Source organism: Pipistrellus kuhlii, unplaced genomic scaffold, assembly GCF_014108245.1.
Source record: "Pipistrellus kuhlii isolate mPipKuh1 unplaced genomic scaffold, mPipKuh1.p scaffold_m20_p_7, whole genome shotgun sequence".
NCBI lineage: Eukaryota > Metazoa > Chordata > Mammalia > Chiroptera > Vespertilionidae > Pipistrellus > Pipistrellus kuhlii.
Window position 1 is genome coordinate 75185958 of NW_023425573.1, and position 20830 is coordinate 75206787.

Sequence of the window (20830 nt, forward strand, 5' to 3'; positions counted from 1 at the left end):
CGCCAGCCTTCTATGGGCTGGGGGGAGCTGACCAGTGGAGCCCACAGCATGTGGCAGGCTGTTAAAGTCTCCACGGTAACCCTGCACTGACTTCCAGCCTTTGGTGGTGATTGGTTGTTACAAGTTACAACCCTGGCTTTTATTATTCACCCTTTTCAAGTGTACAATTCATCCATTTAAAGTGTACAATTCAGGGGACACAAGTTATGTTTAAAAAGAATAAAGTAGGTAAAGTGTACAATTCAGTGGTTTTCATTTTGACATATTTGTATTTAAAAATTATCTATGGAAGGGGGGAGAAATGAGGAACCTTTGTAATAATATGAACAATAAAGATTGATATAAAAAAATAAATAAAAATAAAAATTATCTATGGGCCCTTCATATTAACTGCCATTACATGAGTCCAGCATACCATATTCATTTTTATTAATGGGCAAATGCTTGTTCCAAGTTAACATTGTGTGTGCTCCTCCGTATACAAGTACTGAGAGATTCTTTAGGTCAGCAGTCACCAACCAGTGGTCCATGGACCATTGGTGATCCGTGAGGTCTTAAAGGTTGGTGACCACTGCTTTAGGGTGTATGCCTATGAGTGGAATTGCTGGGTCATGACACATGCTGAGCAGAATGGAGCAGAAGCTTCACATGTGCTTCTTTCCGTGTTGGGCAGCAGTGTAAGCTGTCCAGGACCAATCTTTTTTTTTATTATTATATTTTATTGATTTTGTACAGAGAGGAAGGGAGACAGATAGAGAGTTAGAAACATCGATGAGAGAGAGTCATCGATCAGCTGCCTCTTGCATAGCCCCTACTGTGGATATGTCCACAACCAAGGTACATATGCCCTTGACCGGAATCGAACCCAGGACCTTTCAGTCCCCAAGCTGACGCTCTATCCATTGAGCCAAACCGGTTTCGGCCAGGACCAATCTTTTGCTGAAGTGTTGGGAGAATTCATTGTAAAGCATTACTTCTTTTAATACTCCCATTTCTCATATCAACTCCTTTTGTCTGAAACTGCTTCTTTCTGAAACACAAAGCTATTTTTCTCTCTGGTAACTCAGGTTTTACTGCTCATTCTTGAGGTTCTGCATTTTCATTACTGTATACCTAAGAATAGGTGTTGTTGTTTTTTTCAATTGTTAGTATTCAAGGTGGTCTTTAAATTTGAAGATCAATGTCTTTTTTCAACTCAGAAAATCATAAGCCATTGTTTTTTGAATATCCACTATCCATTAGTTGAAATATTCTGATTACTTGTCTCTCACAACTGTTCCTTATTTCTTTCCATCTCTTTGCCTCTATTTGCCTCAGTGTTAATGGCTGCAACCATTCTAGCTTTCACTTCAGAAATTACATCTGACTTTTCCAGTCTAGGGTCTATCTCCTGTTTTCCCCAGTCTCCTTGCAGGATTGGACGGAACTGCTCCTGTCGCTTGCACACGTTTCAGTGATACTGGGAAGGCTGGGATTTCCTGCTTGGGGCGTGAGCTTAATGGAGGATGACCTCCCTTTGTCCCTGGTGTTGAGCCATCTGTACGACTGCTCCTATTCTTGTTCTCATCTGGGGTAGACCTGCTTGTCATTGTGCCGGGCCTGCAGGTAACCAACCATCTCTGGCATCCTCTCATCTGGTCCTGTTGCAATGCCTGGAGCACTCTAGATGTTGCTTCTTTCTCAGCAGAGCTCTCCAGCCTGTGTCCTCAAATGGGGGCTTCTGATGGTTCCTGACTCTTCTCTGATATCTCATGCTTTCTGTATGATTTCTGTTCCACTGAGCTTCTCATTCATGTTTTTGGTAACAGCTTTTAAAAAAAATCAGTCTATTTATCAATTTTGTTTATCTGCTTTTCTTCTCAAGATAAATCTTTTCTGTCCTTCAGTGAGACTTAGGAGGGAAGCAAAGTAGCCCACAATTTTGATCCATCTGTGAGTGAGTGTGACCTGGATTTGAAACTGTTAAGGGATGGTTGGGAAAGGGTTTCATAAAAGCATATGAGCGTGACCTGGACTTCTGTCATGCTCCTCACAAATTGAATTTCTTCTTCTCCCACATGGATTTGTTACACTTCTTTCCCAAGGCCTTTCTTTGAAAACACTGCCCATGCTCAGACAGACCTCATGATGTGAATTTGTATTTTCTTTCCAGGGCTGTAGGAAGTGAGAATAATGTGCTCCTCTCTGAAGATTCCCTTGCTCCAGCGCACAGCACACCTACAGGAAATGGTTCTGTTCTAAAGGTAACAGTATCTTAATCTTTTAAAGGTTTTCCCAAAGACCATACTTGAATCCTGTGGGCATCTGGTGACTGTGATTCACACCAGAACTCAAGCTTCGAGAAAAGCACTGAGCCTGAATTCTCTAGGGAGAGTCCTATTGTCAAATCCCTCACCAGAGGCTCTCAGGGATTTCCTCCAGTTTCTGTGTTATTTATTGGTATTTTCGGCTTGGGGTGGTCTTTGTATTTTTGCTTTTTTGGGTACTGGCTATGCTTCCTTAGTGTCTCAAACTGTACATGGCATATAGTAAGCACTAACTATTCATTGAAATGAACTTTCTGAAATAACAGCATCCTGTCATTGTGTTGCAGTGTGGCTAGCTCATCACAGCTCCTGCTATTCCTATACCCTCTTGCCACACCCTTACCAGTTCAGGAAACATTGAAACCTAGTTCATTGCCCAGTGAATGTTTTAATTTGCAAGTTAAATGAAAAGTTATTCTCAAAAATAGCATTTATCATTTTGCTCTTCTATTATATAAGCATATTTATTATAGTAATTTCTCAAATATTTCAAAAAAGAAAAAATTAGAAATCACATGTATTCCCACTACCCCAAAAACAGTGTAGTTAATATTTGGATGTATAACTTCTCAGACTTTTGGGTTAAATGAACAAACAACCAGGATCTTTCTTTCTGATAATTAAAATTCTAAAACGATATATTGACATCTTTGACCATTGAAAATTGTTGATGAAACCTGAGATTTTTGGAACAGGGCATTTAGTTCAAACATTTATTGCATATATAATATACACTAGACAGCATGCTAAGCTTTGGAAATTAAAATAGATTGAAACATAGTTAACAGCAATCAGGCCTCGGTCAGAATTATAGAAAGGGAGAGAGAATGTTAATGCCTATGGTAGGACATGCACAAGCTGTTTTGGGGCACTCAACCAGGCCAGAGGGTGGGATGGGTGAGCTAGGAGGAGGGAGACCTAAGAGGAGAGAGAATAATTTTTCATGTGTGTAATTAAAGTTGGCCTGAAAGCAGGTAGATAGAAATAGAATTGTATAAATGGAGGGCTTTTTTTGTTATGTACTACACATTAGATACTTATTTCTCTTATTTCCAGATTGGAATTTTATCTTTTGTACTTTTATTTTTTTTATTTTTTAAAATATATTTTTATTGATTTTTTTTTTTTTATAGAGAGGAAGACAAAGGGATAGAGTTAGAAACATCAAAGAGAGAGAATCATCTATCAGCTGCCTCTTGCACACCCCCTACTGGGGATGTGCCCGCAACCAAGGTACATGCCCTTGACCAAAATCGAACCTGGGACCTTTCAATCCGCAGGCCAACACTCTATCCCAGTTTTGGCTCTTTTGTACTTTTAAAATTCTTCCTGCCTCCCCCCCCGCACACACACACTCATGCACACACACACACACACACACACACACACTCTGCAGTATAGAAATTGTGTTTTCCAGAAAGTGCTTCAAATACTAGTTAAAAAGTGTTAATTAATATTTATGGGGAAGCTCATACTGACCTCTCCAAAAATAGTGAAGTTTTCATATCTCTGGATAAAGAAGCATTTATCAATAGAATTCAGGCATCTCTTTACTCATCTTTCTTCTGTGCTAAACTTTCTAGTCTAGACTAAGAGCCAGAACAGCCCTGGCCAGTGCTGCTCAGTTGTTAGAGCATCACCCCATGCACCTAAGGATTGTGGGTTCAATTCCAGGTCAGGGCACTTTACCCAGGTTGTGGATTCCATCCTCTGTTGGGGTGTGTTCATGAGGCAACTGATCGGTGTCGCTCTCGCTCTCCGTCCTTCCCTTCTCTCATCAATGAAAAACATATCCTCAAGTGAGGATTAAAAAATGAAAAAGAACCAGAACAGTCTTAACCCTACCCAAATTTTGTCTCACCAGAAGGAATGGCTAATCTGCAAATTCACATAATGCCTAGCTTTTTAAAATTCTGATTATAGTCCAGGTTCCCCTCCTAGCAAAAGTGGAAGCATTAGTAAGCTTGATTCCTGAATGTCCCTGTTTGTTTAAAGGTTAAACCAATCAGGCCTTGGTCAGAATGATAAATTGAGAGGATAAAGAAAAAGTAGTCTGATTAGTGGGTCATTTATCAACTATATATATTTTATCTCCATAGGATGCTACAGATGAATTTGATGCCTTGTTTTTATCTCTAACTGAGAATCTGATTGACAATACAGTCACACCTCAGGTAAATATGCTTTAAAATACCAAAATGGAAAAAAAAAAATCTATTTTGCAAATTTGCTGCTATATTCCAATTTTGGCCTTTTTAACAATTTGGTAAAACTTCACACATAATAAGAGATCATATTTCAGTAACACTTAGCATTAGCATTGCCTTTTCTGTACTATAAAACTCTACCAATTTGATTGTGCGTGTCACTACTATATGCCTATTTGTAATTCAGTAGCATAATGTAAATAACATAGAGAAAATGGATGATAAACCAGCTTCAAAAGAGTTAAGACAGTCCAGCCAGTGTAACTCAGTGGATGAATGTCGACCCATGAAGCAGGAGGTCAGGGCACATACCCAGGTTGTGGGCTCAATTCCCAGTGGGGGGCATGCAGGAGGCAGCTGATCAATGATTCTCTCTTATCATTGCTGTTTCTGTCTCTCCCTCTCTAAAATCAATACAAATTATATTTTTTAAAAGAATGAAGAAAATATGGATATATTTAATTTTTAAAAATATTTTCAGAAAGGTGGGAATATAAAAATGGGTGGCATTGAACATATTGATCATTATTGTAGTATGGGAGATACTGTGTTAAGTACTATGATCATAATACAATAGTTCCTTCTCACCAGAGACTTACAGTCTAGTGGGTGAACTGTATACAGATAACTAATTTAGAGATTTATGAATATTGTGACAAAATTGCTGTAGGAACTAGAAATTCTGAAGGCTTGGAAGATGGTACTGCCTATAGTGCTGAATGTTTGCTTAGATTACTAGTTCTCAAACTTGAATGTGTAACAGAATCATCCTGCCAGTGATTAAAACAGATGGCTAAGGAAAGGAGGAAGTAAAACTCATTTATTTGTAGACTAGAGGCCCGGTGCATGAATTTGTGCATGGGTAGGGTCCCTCTAGATGGCTGCAGGGATCAGGCCAAAACCCACAGTCCAATGCCATCTGCAGCTCCTACCTGCCGCTCTTGTTCATCCAGACCCACTGTGCCTGCTGCAGGCTCAAGCCCAATCAGTCCCCGATCAGGAGAGGTTTGCACTGGTGCAGCAGTGCTCCCCAGCCATGAGCCCTGTGTCTGGCACCCTCCCAAGGGGAGTGGTCTGTGGGATCAGGCTGAAACTGGCTCTCCAATATCCCCCTAGGGATCCCGGATTGCAAGAGGGCACAAGCCAGGCAGAAGGACCCCACTGGTGCACTATCGGGCCGGGGAGGGACAGTGGGAGGGCTCCAGGGCATGTCTGCCCCATCTAGCTCAGTCCCGATCAGCCGGACCCCAACAGCAAGCTAACCTACCAGCCAGAGCATCTGCCCCCTGGTGGTCAGTGCACGTATAGCGACTGGTCAACCAGTTGACTGCCCCCTGGTGTTTGTGCACATCAGAGCAACTGGTTGACCAGTTGACTACCCCCTGGTGGTCAGTACACGTTATAGTGAGCAGTTAAGAAGCGGTAGCATATCAGCATATTATGCTTTGATTGGTTTTTCAGTTGTTCTGCTATTCAGTCTATTTGCATATTATCCTTTTATTATATAAGATGACATGATACTGTACATAGAAAACCCTAACGACTTCACAAAAAAACTACTTGATATATTAAATGAACTCGGCAACGTAGCAGGATACAAAATTAACACCCAGAAATTGATGGCATTTTTTTTTTATACCAATAATGAACTTTCAAAAAGAGAAACAAACAAACAAAAATCCCATTTACCAATGCAACAAAAAAATTAAAATACTTAGGAATAAACTTAACCAAGGAGGTAAAAGACTTGGAAAACTACAGAACATTGAAAAAAGAGAGAAAGGAAGATATAAACAAGTGGAAGAATATACTATATTCATGGATTGGTAGAATTAACATAATTAAAATGTCCATACTACCCAAAATAATCTATAGATTCAACACAATCCCTATTAAAATACCAATGGCATATTTCACAGATCTAGAATAAATACTTTAAAAAATTATATGGAACCATAAAAAGTCCTCAAATAGCTGCAGCAATCTTGAGAAAGTAGAACAAATAAGGGATCAAAATACCAAATATCAGGTTACACTACAAAGCCACTGTTACTGGCACAAGAGCAGGCATATCTATCAGTGGATCAGAATAGAGACCCCAGAAATCAACCCAAGCCAATACGCTCAATATTTGACAAAGGAGGCAAGAGCATACAATAGAGTCAAGACAGTCTCTTCAATAAATGGTGTTGGGAGAATTGAACAGATACATGCAAAAATGAAACTAGACACCAACTTAGACCATACACAAGAATAAACTCAAAATGGATAAAAGACTTAAATGTAAGTCATGAAACCACAAAAATCCTAGAAGAAACCATAGGCAGCAAAATATCAGACATCTCTCATAGCAATATCTTTACAGATATATCTCCTAGGGCAAGAGAAACTTAAGGAGAAAATAAATTGGGACTACATCAAAATAAAAAGAAAACCGTAAACAAAATGAAAAGGGAACCCACTCTAAGGGAGAACATATTTGACAATGATAAATCTGGTAAAGGGTCGAAACCAGTTTGGCTCAGTGGTAGAGCGTCGGTCTGCGGACTGAAAGGTCCCAGGTTCGATTCCGGTCAGGGGCATGTACATTGGTTGCTGGCACATCCCCGGTAGGGGGTGTGCAAGAGGCAGCTGGTCGATGTTTCTCTCTCATCGACGTTTCTAGCTCTCTATCTCTCTCCCTTCCTCTCTGCAAAAAATCAATAAAATATATTTAAAAAAAAAAAAAAAAAAAAAAAAAAAAAAATCTGGTAAAGGGTTAATATCCAATATATTTAAGATACTCATACAACTTGACAAAAGGAAGACAGTCCAATAAGAAAATGGGCAAAGGACCTAAATAGACACTACCCCAAAGGACATACAGATGGTCAACAGATATGAAAAAATGCGCAGTCACTGATCATCGGAGATGCAAATTAAAATGATAATGAGGTATCACCTCACGCCTGTTAGAATGGCTACCATCAACAAATGATAGTGTTGGTGAGGATGTGGAGAAAATGGAACCTTAGTACACTGCTGGTGGGAATGCAGACTGGTGCAGTCACTGTGGAAAACAGTATAGCGTTTCCTCAAAAAATTAAATATGGAACTGCCATTTGACCTAGTGATCCCACTTCTAGGAATATATCCTACGGAACCCGAAACACCAATCAGAAAGAATGTATGCATATTCCTATTTTCATAGCAGCGCAATTTATAATAGCTAAGATCTGGGAAAAGCCTAAGTGCCCATTAGTAGATGAGTGGATAAAAAAGCCATGGTACATTTATACCATGGGATACTATGCAGTAGTGAAAAAGGAGGATCTCTTACCCTTTGAGAGAGCAAGGAGGGACCTGGAGAGTAATATATTAAGCAAAATAAGTCAGTCAGAGAGGGACAAGTATCACATGATCTTACTCATTTGTGGAAATTAATGAACAAAATAAACTGATGAACAAAATAGATCCAGAGACATAGAATCATGGAACAGACTGTCGAATCTCAGAGGGAATGTGGGGGAGACCAATCAACCAAAGAACTTGTATACATATATGCATAACCCATGGACACAGACAATAGGGTGTAAAGGGATAAGGGTGGACTAGAAGAAGACAATGGTGAAAAAAGTGGACATATGTCATACTTTTAATAATAAAAATTTAAAAAAGCAAACAGATGGCTAGACTCCACCCTGAGTTCCTGATTTGGTGTGAGATGGGACCTGAGAAACTTTTGCTTTTCTCTACTCGCTATAATTTTATTATATCTTTCACATTTAGATTTTCACACATTTGAACAGTTTGAGTTTTGTGGGGGAGGGGATGTCAATTGTGGTTTTGCTATAACCCAGTTATGTTTTTCATCCTTATAAAAAGCCAATTCTCTATTATCTACTATATAATCCATCCTTTTCTAATTGGTTTGTTACTAATATTTTTTTTAGAGCCAAATTTTTTATTTATTTATTTATTTATTATTATTTTTGTTTGTTTGTTTCTTTTTTTTAATATATTTTATTGATTTTTTTTGCCCCCCTCCCTCCCTCCCTCCCACACATCCCCTCCCTCCCCAGAGTTTTGTGTCCATTGGTTGTACTTATATGCATGTATAAAAGTCCTTCGGTTGATCTATTATCTCCCAGATCTTCCTCCCCTCCCTGCTGTAATTTGACAGTCTACTTGTTGATATACTGTCTCTATATCTATCTTTTGGTTCATCAGTTTATAATGTTCTTTATCATCCACAAATGAGTGAGGTCATGTGGTGTTTCTCTTTCATTGATTGGCTTATTTCACTCAGCATGATGTTCTCCAACTCCATCCAGGTTGCTGCAAATGATGAGAATTCCTTCTTTTTTATGGCAGCATAGTATTCCATTGTGTAGATGTACCATAGTTTTTGGATCCAATCATCTGCTGACGGGCACCTAGGCTGTTTCCAAATTCTGGCTATTGTAGATTGTGCTGCTATGAACATAGGGGTGCATATATCCTTTCTGATTGGTGTTTTTAGTTTATTGGGATATATTCCTAGAAGTGGGATTACTGGGTCAAATGGGAGTTCCATTTTCAGTTTTTTGAGGAAACTCCACACTGTTCTCCACAATGGTTGCACCAGTCTGCATTCCCACCAGCAGTGCACGAGGGTTCCTTTTTCTCCGCAACCTCGCCAACACTTGTCGTTTGTTGATTTGTTGATGTTGGCCATTCTGACAGGTGTGAGATGGTACCGCAGTGTTGTTTTGATTTGCATCTCTCAGATAATTAGTGACTTAGAGCAAGCAACTTCGCCTTCAGTTGTTTTAGCAATTCTGCGAGCCAAAGGGTTTATTTTTTATTTTTATTTTTATTGATTGATTATTTAGAGAGAGGAAGGGAGCGAGAGAAATACCAGTATATTGTTCCAATTATTATGCTCTCTTTGGTTGCTTCTTGTCAGTGCCCTGACCGGGATCCATCTCGCAGCCTGTGTATCAGGAGGAGTTCTAACCCCCTGTGCTGCAGGCTGCCTGCCAGGCCCCTCAACACAGCCCTCTGGGTGCCCTGGCCCTGCTGTGGGCCGGGCTCCTCTCCACAGCAAAGGTGTAAGTTCCACTCTGTCAGGCTCCTACTCAGGTTTCAGGTTTGATCCCGGTCGGGGCTGACTGCTCAGGAAGACCATTGAGGTCCCAGTGCTCTAAGTCATTCGGCGGGAGCTGGGGTTCCTTTGCCGACATGGCCAACTCCAATCCCCACTTCCCTGCTCCTCCACTGAGGACACTTCAACCATGGCAACTGCGTGGCCTATGCCAGAGTACACATCCCCATGGGTGGGTGCTTTCCTGAAGCTTGGCCAGTCCAGCTGCTGCACAGTCACCGGGTTGACTGTGTATTTCCGGGTTCCCAGGGAGAGCACCCTCTGCACCAGACTTCCAGGGAGAGCGGGTCCCCGAGGGAAAGCATTTCACTCCTCCTCCCCTTGGGGCTGCCGGGCTGGAGCCCAGTCCTAACCACCCCGGGGAGGCCTCCTAGCTGGGTGCTAAGAAAACTAGACTGGAGCCCTTCCTCCTTGAACCCTGTCTTCCGTGTAGAACGGGACAGATGAAAGCCTCGGGAGCCTTAACTGGGGCCTGCTGCGTGTGCAGCCTACCAAGCGGTTGTGACATTATGGAATCCTGGACAATTTGCATGTGCCTCTATTATTATAAAGGATTCAGGTATACAACATTATAATTCAGTATTTGTACACAGTAGTTCCCTCCTCATTTACAGTTCCAGTTGTCCAAAGTTTTGGTTAGTACTCACAGTAAACCATGGTCCAAAAATATTAAATGGAAAATTCCAGAAATAAACAATTCATGTTTTAAGTTACATGCCATTCTGAGTAGCGTGATGAAATCTGGTGCCATCCCCTCCACCTGCCTGGGTGTAACCATCTTCATCGGGCATGCTCGTTCACACTGGTGCTGCACTGCAGTGCTTATGCTCAAGTGAATTGTTGGGCCCTCTTTTCCTGCTCTAGTACTATTGTGTTTTTTCATTTTATTTTATTTCATTTCTTTTTTTATAAAAATTTATTGATTATGGTCTCACATAATTGTCCTCATCCCCCCATTCCCATCCCAAACCCCTCCCTACATATGCCCCCCCCCCCCCCATTGTCCATGGCCACTGGCTAGGCCCATATGCATGTACACAAGTCCTTTGGTTGATCTCTTCCCCTTACCCCCACCCTCCCCTACTTTCCCTCTGAGGTTTGAGAGTCTGATCACTGCTTCTCTTTCTCTGGGTCTGTTTTTGTTCATCAGTTTATGTTGTTCATTATTTCCTCTAGATGTGAGATCATGTGATCCAAGAAATACCCTTGTAAGAACCAAAACTGAGACAAGCATCGCTTCTCGGCCTTTTGGCTAAGATCAAGTGTAGTACTATTGTGTTTTTATTTTCTGATATCTAGTAAATCTTTAATTATAAATTTAGCATCAGTACGTCAGATGTCCCCTCAAATCTGCCTGCACTAAATTGGAGTCTATATTAAATTTACAGATTTTTAAAAGAAAACTGGCATTTTAAAAAATATCTTCATTTTCACAAATTTGATATATTTCTAATTTCTCACCTTTATTTGAGTCTAAATGTTCTTTATAAGTCTTCTATATTTCTCATTAGGTTAAGTCCTAAATGTAGTTTTATTAATATTATGAACGGTATTTAATTTGTTACTGTTGAATTAATAATTTGATTTTGTGTCTAGCAAACTTGCTGAATTCTTTCATTAGTCCATCTACTGATTCCTGGAATATTCAGTCAGTTTCTAGGATGTGTTTAATATCTGTCTACAATTATTGATTGATTAATTTCTCAAGTGTTGCTAGATCTTTCAGTAGTTGTTTTGCACATTTTAAAGATAGGCTGTGAGATGCATATATGTTGATGATAATGATACTTTCTTAAGTTCTTTTAAGCACTTTAAAGTATCCTTCTTTGCCCTTTTTTTCTCTCTTAATTTCCCGCTTGATTGATATAAAATTGACACTCTAGTTTTCTTTTAAGTTTGTTTTTCCTAGTGTATAATGTTTCTGTCCTTTTATTTTCAACCTTCCTGTGTATCTGGTGATTTTAAATAAACCTTTTATAAACAAGATTTTGTTGCATCTTGTTTTTAAAATCCTATTGAGAGGCTTTATTTCTGATTGAGTCCTGTTTGATGCCACCACAGGCCCCGGTGTCTGCTCTCTGCGGGGGCTTGCTTGCCCTTTGCCGCCGGGGCTAGGGGAAAGCAGGGCCCTGCTGTCTTCTCTCTGGTTCGCTGCCACAGGAGCAAGCAGGGCCCTGGTGTCTGCTCTCTGGGGGGGTCCTGCAGGAACTGCTTGCCTGGCTTCAGGGGACATTCCCATCCCACCCCCTGGCCGCTTGCATGTGCACTGTCTCTGAGCACCTGGGTCCCAGGGATGTTCCAGCCCTACCCCTGGCCACTCAGCACCTGCTTGCGTAGACCCAGAGCATTCCAGGACCTAGAGCGGCCGGGCTCTGGAGAATGCCTGTCTCTGGGACACAGGCAGCCTGGTGCTGGCGTGCACTCAAGTGTCCTCTGGGCAGGAACATACACCGTGTTGCGGATGTTCCCACCCGCCCCCGGCTGCTTCGTGCCTGCATATGCAAATTAACCCAGCATCTTTGTTGGGTTAGTTTGCATACTTCTGTTTGGCTGGTGGGCATCGAGAAGTGATGGTCAATTTGCATCTTTCTCTTTTATTAGTGTAGATTAAGATTGGGACTTACATTTTTTCCCCCCCTTCAGAATATAAAGCTGTCTGCAAGGGCTAGTCTAAGTTTTTATAAAATAGGGGAGTTTATTAGATTATAATTCTACACATAAAAGTAAGATCTAGAAAATTAAACGTTGAAATAAATCTAACAAAGGCCCTATGAAGCAGAAGTAATATGGATGGTTCTATTGTTGTTTTCTAATGAATGCATGATAGAGGATGACCTCTGTATAAACGGATGTTTTTCCTATGTACTTTTTCATGCTATTAATTTTGATTTGTCATAATTCATTGTTCAGAATCCTACCAAGAAGGCTATAATTATTTGTAATGAACTGAAACTTCAGAAAATAAACCAATGCTGAGGTGGGGGACAGTCCTATTAAATGAATTACAAGTAGTAGTAGCATTCTTGGAGTAGAAATATTTAGATTAAAGAGATTCTCAAAATTAGTTGTGTTGTAGAAAAGGATCTTGGATTCAGAAGTTTATGTCAGCTCAAGGGACCATTAAGAACTGCCTCCTACCCCACCCAATGCATCTCATAGTAGAAGAAAACATGGGGAGTATGATTATGAAAATAAATACGTATATGTAATTTATTTCAGGTATCTTCAACATCCATGATCACGCCCCGGTGGATTGTGCCAGTAAGTTAATATTTGCAATTTCTCTAATGGTCACCCTTTCAGAGTGAGACCTAAAGGATTACCAGGCTCTTATTCTTCCTTAAAACAAGGAGTCATTTTCAAAATTCTGTTTACTAACTTATAGCTTCACACTAGCTATTTAACTTTTCTGTTTGTAAATGCTTATAAATGATGGACAAAATACAAATCTAAAGGAAAGGATGATTAAAAACAAACGAACAAACCAAAACAACCACAATCATCAAAACCATCATCCTCATTACCATAATCATTAGGAAGATGACATAGAGCTGAAGCACTGACCTTTGGGTAAGCATTGTCACCACTGCTCACACATGTGTTGTATGTCTCCCTCAGCAGAGCAGTGTCCTTCCCAATGGACTCGCAGAAAATGGACCATCCTTAGTGGGGAAGGAGGGACTTGGTAGTAGAGACGTGATCTCGCTGATCTCTCCCCCGGCACCATTCTTGGTGGATGCTGTGACCAGGTGAGGACATTTTTAAAAAAATAATCTTTATTGTTCATATTACAAATGTTCCTCATTTTTCCCCCCTCCATTGTTCCCCTCCACCAGGTTCCCACCCCACCCTCTCTGCCCTTTCCCCACCCCCCATTGCCCTCCCCTTTGCCCACCCCCCATTGTCCTCATCCATAGGTGCACAGTTTATGTTCAATCTCTTCCCGCATCCCCCCACTCCCCTTTTCCCCAAGAATCGTCAGTTCACTCCCCTTTCATACCTCTGATTCTATATTATATTCACCAGTTAATATTGTTCATCAGATTTTTTAATTCCCTTGGTTTTTAGATTCACTTGTTGATATCTGTTGTTCATAATTTTTATATTTATTTTCTTTCTCTTCCTAAAGAACCCCTTTCAGCAATTCATATAATCCTGGTTTGGCGGTGATGACCTCCTCTAGCTTTTTTTTTTTATTATTAATGAAGCTCTTTATCTGGCCTTTGATTCTGAGTGATAGCTTTGCTGGGTAGATTATTTTTGGCTGTAGATTCTTGCTATTCATCACCTTGATATTTCTTTCCATTCCCGTCTGGCCTGCATGATTTCTGTTGAGAAATCAGCTGACAATTGTGTGGGTGCTCCTTTATAGGTAACTACCTGCTTTTCTCTTGCTGCTTTTAATATTCTCTCTTTGTCTTTTGCTCTTGGAATTTTAATTATGATGTGTCTTGGTGTGGTCCTCTTTGGATTCCTTTTGTTTGGGGTTCTGTGCACTTCCTGGACTTGTAAGTCTAATCCTTTCACCAGGTGGGGGAAGTTTTCTGTCACTATTTCTTTCAATATGTTTTTGGTATCTTGCTCTCTCTCTTCTTCTGGGACCCCCATAATTCTGATGTTGGTTCGCTTGAAGTTGTCCCAGAGGCTTCTTACACTATCTTCAACTTTCTGGATTCTCTTGCCTTCTTGCTTCTGTGGAGGAGTGTCTTCTGGCTCTTGTGTTCCAAATCTTTGACTTGATTCTTGCGATCTTCCATTCTGTTTTTAGGACTCTATAATATTTTTTATTTCAGACATTATATTCTTTATTTCTAATTGATCCCTTATTATTTCTAGTTGATCCCTTTTCATATCCTTATAGGTCTCATTTATTTTATCGGCCTTTTCTAGGAAATTCTTGAAAAACCTTATAAGCATGGTTTTGAACTCTATATCCAGTCACTTTTTGTCCTCCATTTATTTCGTTTGTGATCTGTTTCCTTGTCTCGGAATTTTCTCTGCTTCCCTGAGTTGGTAGGGTGGCTTTGTGTGCTAAGGTGTCCTATATGGTTCAATGGGTCAACTTCTCAGTTACCTGAGGTGGACACTCTTGGTGCCCCGTTTTGTGGATTGTGTGTACAGCCTTGTTGTAGTTAAGTCTTGATTGTTGTTGGTATCACTGGGAGGAACTGACCTCCAGGCCAATAAGCTGTGAGGATCAGCTGTGTCTATGCCTTATTCGACTAGACTTGGGAAATTTCAAAAGCCTCTTTGCTCAACTTGGATGAGGCGGAGTTTCAGGGTGGAGCCTACAGCCTTGGCTTCCGTCAAAAGTCCGTTCTCTGCGCGTAATGTGTGCGCCTATGGGACTGCCTTTTGCCGCTCCCCTGAGTTTCTGCCTTACAGCCCAGACTCCCTCCATAGGAGCCTGGGTCCCCAGGGTCTGGCCTAGAACTGGGGTACAGTGCGGTTGGAACTGGGGCTCAGCACAGTCCGGAGCCTTTGTCTTCTTCCCGCTAGGGCAATCTGGCAACAGAGTCAACAGTCCGTCCTCTGCGAGTAATGTGTGCGCCTATGGGACTGCCTTTTGCCGCTCCCCTGAGTTTCTGCCTTACAGCCCAGACTCTCAGTATGAGCCTGGGTCCCCAGAGTCTCGCCCAGAAATGGGATTCAGTGCAATCGGAACTGGGGTTCAGCACAATTCATAGCTTTTATCTCCTTCCCGCTAGGGAACCCCAGCCATGCACTCAGCCTCCTCCACCTCTCCGGCTCCGTCCTCTCCACGCACACAATGTGTCTCCGTCTCCGTACCTTGGGCTTTTACAGCTCCTCTGATTTTCCTTCTGGTTTTCTCTTTCCTTCTAGTTGTAGAATTTCCAGTCAGTCAACTTTCCTGTAGTTCTGGATAATGTCCATTTTGTATTTTAGTTGTATTTTTTTGAAATTATTGTGTGAGGCTGCAGTTAGGCATTTACATATGCCACCATCTTGGTTTCTCCCAAGGACATTTTTTTTTTAATTGCGGTTTTTAGGCATCTGTTAGTAGGGGGGGAAACTTTAAATATATTTGAAGCAATAATGTAAATTCTTCTTTTATTGAACTTAATTGAAATTAGATAAATCTTTTCTCTGCTTACTATTTAGTGAGGTTTTTTTTCTTGACAAGTAGCAATTTTCTACAAAATTATGAAATAGACATTATGGCTTTTTAAATTAAATCTTCATTAGATAAAAATGTTATAGGCTTATCTTTTAAAATGTGTGTATGAGTGTGTGTGTGTGTGTGTGTGTGTGTGTTTAATTTACCTATTTTTGAAACTATTACACATGTCCTCTCCCTTTCCCCCATTGACGTCCTCCACCCCACTCCTGTCCCCTCCCAGGCCTTCCTGCACTGCTGTCTGTCCAGGGGCTATGCACATGTGCATCTTTAAGTTGGTTTGTCTTCCTTTCATGCTTTACATTCTGTTGTCCATCAATATGGTGAAGAGGCACAGCTCAGGGGGAGGTAGGAGTTTGCCAAGGTGAGGCTCTGAGATAGCCTGAACTGAAACCTGTTGCACACTCATTTCTATATAGCACTTGCCACAAAGAAAAATTGGACTCAAAGAGGTTTTGTTCATCCTGTAGTCCTTCAAAATTTAGTTGTTAGGACCAAAACTATGCTCATTTTACAAAAGCTTTAAAATTGCCTTCATTTTCACCTTAGACTTTTTGCTGATTATGTCTGGTATTTCTCATGTCGTCCTAGTATTGAAAATATGAGTCATTGAAGTAAATGATTTCCTAATTAGAGAGGACAAATTATTAGATGGTTAATTTAAGAGAAATTTAATAGGTTATTTTTCTAAACATTTATCTGCCTAGTAACTGCCACTATAAAAATAGAGATTACATACAGAGGACCAGATGATAATGCTTTGTAATTGAGTTTGCACAATGTAATGTGAGTTCTTAAGGATTTCCAAATTAAAAATTATAGATGAAAATGAGCTTAGCTGTACTCCTTCCCAAAGCAAAGTAGTCATAAATGAATAAGAAAGATAAAAATGACAAGAAGTATACCGGAAACTAATATATTATGTCAATTATAATTCAAAAAATGACAAATAAATAAATCAGTGAAATGGAATAGAGTCCAGAAACAAATCAACGTGTTTGCAGTTACCTGATTTATGAAAAAAACGCTAAAGGGGAAAGAATGGTCTTTTAGTAAATCAGGTAGACAAGTTAAATGTCCATGTGGGAAATTTTTTTTTAATTTTTAATTTATTTGGGTAACATTGGTTAATAACATTACATAAGTTTCAGGTATGCAACTTTATAATACAACATCTGTATACTCCATTGTTCACTTATATTTTCTTCTAAAAACTTTATTACTTGATGTTTCATATTTAGATCTCCAATCCATCTCGTATGGATTTTTGTGTGCTCACCCCACAAAGTCACCATATATTGACATCCTTTACCCAGTTTGTTCTCACCTCGTCCTCGTTCCCCTCTGGTAACCACCATTCTGTTGTCTTGTTGTTTTGTCTTATTTGTTTACTTGTTGCTTTTTGTTTTATATCCTACATAGGAATGAAATCATACAGTTCTTGTTCTTTTCCATCTGACTTACTCCACTTAGCATGTTATTCTCAAGATCTGTTCATATTATCACAAATATCAGTATTTCATTTTTTTTATGGCTGAGCAGTATTCCACTACATATATACAAAATATTCTTTATTTAATCATCAGTTGAAGGACACTTAGGTTGTTTCTGTATCTTGGTTATTTTGAATAATGCTGCACTAAACACATGGGTACATATATCTTTACAGTGTTTTAATATTTGGGGAAAATATCTTGATTCACCTAATACTATACACAAAAATCCATACTAGATGAATTGGAAATTTAAATATGAAACATCAAATAATAAAGCTTTTAGAACAAAATATCAATGTAAACATCTTTGAGGCCTTGAATAGAGGCAAAGCTTTTTTAAACAGGTCACAAAGAGCTTTCCTCACAGAGAAAAAAGCAGCGTAAATGACAGGAGATAATTACCACAAAAAGGAATCGAGATTTCCTGGAACAGAAGTACTTGAGTTTTCACATTCAGCAGACCTACTGAGTACCCAGCAAAGAGAATGAAAACAGATAACACCTGCGGGGGGCCAGACATGGTGGGGATCTCCCTTTTCTGCATCCAGCATGGAAAGAGAGATGAATGAACTGGTTCTAAGTGGAGGCGGCCAGGGATCGAGAAAATAAAAGAAAACCCAGAGATAGATTTATAGAGCTGGGAGCCAGGTGGGACACCATTCTCTCTGATGGAGAGGCAGTGAGGACCCTGAGCCCATGCAGCACATTTATTTTATACCCCTAAATACCAGGAAGTATCACCAAAACTTGGGATCAAAAGAGCTTATTTGCATTCTTGAGTAGGCCAGAGCATTCCTAGTGCTTGACTGGATTTACATATCAAAATGACACCTGGGCAAAAGTGAGTCAATGCTGATAACACTCTCCGCCTTCTTGGGGAAATGTGTATCGGAGACATGGCTCTGCCAGTAGCCTCGGGCTCAGCTGACAACAATTTAAAGAAATGCCCTTGTGCCTACCTAGGTACTGTCTACAAACACCAAGAACATCATAAAATGTCAGAATATCAAAGTTAAGAGAGGATACATGTCTGTGGGGCGGGGGGAAGAATACAAATGAAAGATTCGAAATCAGAATGACAGCAGACTTAGAGCTAGAAGATAATGGAGCAATGTCTTCAGAATTCTGGAGGAAAAGCATTTCTCACCTAGAGATTCATATCCAAATGATCACTTAAGTGTGGGGTTAGGCGAAATAGGCACAGAGTTTCTCTCTAGAGTAGGTGCTCCTCCTATGGTCTTCCTCAGGAAGCTATTCATTGGAGCATGTGTTCCACCAGAACAAGCTGATTATCTAAGAAAGAAGACTAGGTGGGGCCAGGAGACAGAGGAGTGGGGATTACCAGAAGGGAGGTGGAGGCAGCGTCCAAGGGGGCAGCTGCCCACCAAGGTCTGGAAAGATCTTGTGGATTTGAAGAGGCGGATATAGTTCCAGGTGGGATGTTGCCAAGAAAACAGCTAACCCCAGTTTTTAAAGCTTACGTGAAACGGCTGACTTACTCAGAAGAGAGCCAAGGTTATCTGCGAGGGTAGGGTCAATCAGAAGCAAGGATAGAAAACTGGGAAAGTGATTCACAACAGAAGAGGCAGTTATTCAGTCCCAAGAAAACAAAATGTGCAAGAAAAAATACTTAATGCACCTGTATTCAGTTGTAACAATATTTGCATAATTACAATAAATACTGAATATTAGCATTGCCAACAATTCTCATAAACTGTTGAAAAGATAAGAACAAAGAATTGTGGGGCTGGTGAGTGGGGTGCAAGAATGTTACGTTTTCATAGTCTCTAGTTGGAAGTCATTGTGGAAACATCTCTTAGAACAGTTAGGGCTGGCTCTAGTTATGCATGAGAATTACCTAGAGGGCTAGTTAGAACACAGGTTATGGGCCCTCCCCTCAGACTCTTTGGTTCTGTATGTTGGTATGTCTAAGAATCTGCATTTATAACAAACTCCAGGGCCTACACTCAGAAAACCAGAAATACAGAAAAGTGAAGGGAAAATTCCAGAAAAAAACCAAAAACAAAAAACATCCCACAGTTGAAAGTGTTTGTATAGTAGGAATGGAGAAGGTGAGATAAATAATTGCTGTTTCATTTATAAATCTTGTTAGTACTTTTGATATTTTAAACTATAGTTGGCCCTTGAACACAACAGGGTTTGAACTGCACTGCCTACTTACATGCGTATGTTAAAAAATAAATATACAGTCGGCCTGCGGTATCCCTGAGTTTCACATCCATGGATTCGACCAAACTCAGATGAAAACCAGTGTTTTCCATCCCCAGATGCATGGTGCCAACTATGCATTGTTTATAGTGTTTTATAGAAGTGCTATATATATTCTTGCCAGTCCGAATATTGAGCATCCCTGGATTTTGGTATCCATGGGGATTCTGGATCCAATCCCCAGTGGAAACCAAGGGGCTGGAATTAAGTTTTTGGGGAGTCAGGTTATGTGCAGATTTTCAACTGTGTGGCAGTTGACACCCTTTATCCCCATGTTGTTCAAGGATCAAATCTAGGTCCTTGTACTATATGTTTTGATATTAAGTTTATCTTAAACCAAAATAGATGTTATATCCTTGCATCTAAATTTATGCTCTTCACTTACAAAAGAGACTCTTGCAAAGCCTATATATTTTTATTTTTGATTGAATTAAATTTTTTATTAATCCTCACCTGAGGATATGTTCTCATTGGTTTTTAGAGAGAGAGAAATATTGATCTGTGGCCTCTTGTATGCTCCCACCTGGGATGTAATCCACAGCCTAGGTATGTGCCCTGACCAAGAATCAAACCTGCAACCCTTTTGGCACATTGGATGGCATTCAAACCAACTGAGCCAGCCAGCCGGGCCAGGGCCATATACTTTATTTTTCACATAGCTCTAGCAAAACATACTGCTGCTATAGGAACTTGGACAGCCACCTGAGACTATGTAAGAAGCACAGAACAGCCCACTGGGTTTCTCCTAAGCAGGCTGCTGTCATGCTCAGCACAGTACTGTTCTTGATATTCATCATAATAACTGACTCATTAAGAAATGGGCAAGTATCTGCTTGGCATATGTTAATCAAGGAAGCAGGAGACATTGATATCTTTAGATTTAATTTCAAGATTAAATATGCATCAGTTATCTAGAAAATTCCCTTCTGTGGAATACCTTATTGCTAAATTAAGTATTACAACACAGTCATTTAGGTTTGTTATTTTATTTTATATCAATACTAGTGGCCCAGTGCACAAAATTTGTGCATGGAGGGGGGGCGGTTTTCCCTCAGCCCAGCCTGCACCCTCTCCAATCTGGGACCCTTTGGGGGATGTCTGAAACTGGCAGTCAGACATCCCAGTTTCAGACATCCCTCCTGTAATCCAGGACCACTGGCTCCTAACCACTCATCTGCCTGCTGGCCTGATCACTCCCAACTGCCCCCCTTCCAGTGTGGTCACCCCTAACTCCCCGCCCCACCACCGCCAGCCTGCTTGCCCCCAACTATCCCGCCAAGCCAGCCTGATCACCCCCAACTGGCCCTCTGACAGCTTGTTTACTCCCA

General features: G+C 40.4%; 1 protein-coding gene and 1 pseudogene across 5 annotated transcripts in view; both read left to right on the forward strand.

Annotated features, from left to right (window-relative positions):
- The window catches only part of EPB41L5 (erythrocyte membrane protein band 4.1 like 5), a 167045-nt gene that overhangs the window by 141336 nt on the left and 4879 nt on the right, over positions 1-20830 (forward strand). For 3 of the 5 annotated variants that reach the window (XM_045575769.1, XM_036421288.2, XM_045575770.1), the window contains exons 21-24: positions 2153-2243; positions 4406-4480; positions 12858-12899; positions 13257-13387. In XM_045575769.1, coding sequence (XP_045431725.1) covers positions 2153-2243; positions 4406-4480; positions 12858-12899; positions 13257-13387 — 339 coding nt within the window. The other 2 variants (XM_036421289.2, XM_036421296.2) reach the window with 2 other exon arrangements.
- On the forward strand, positions 10871-11050 carry LOC118710073 (annotated as a pseudogene).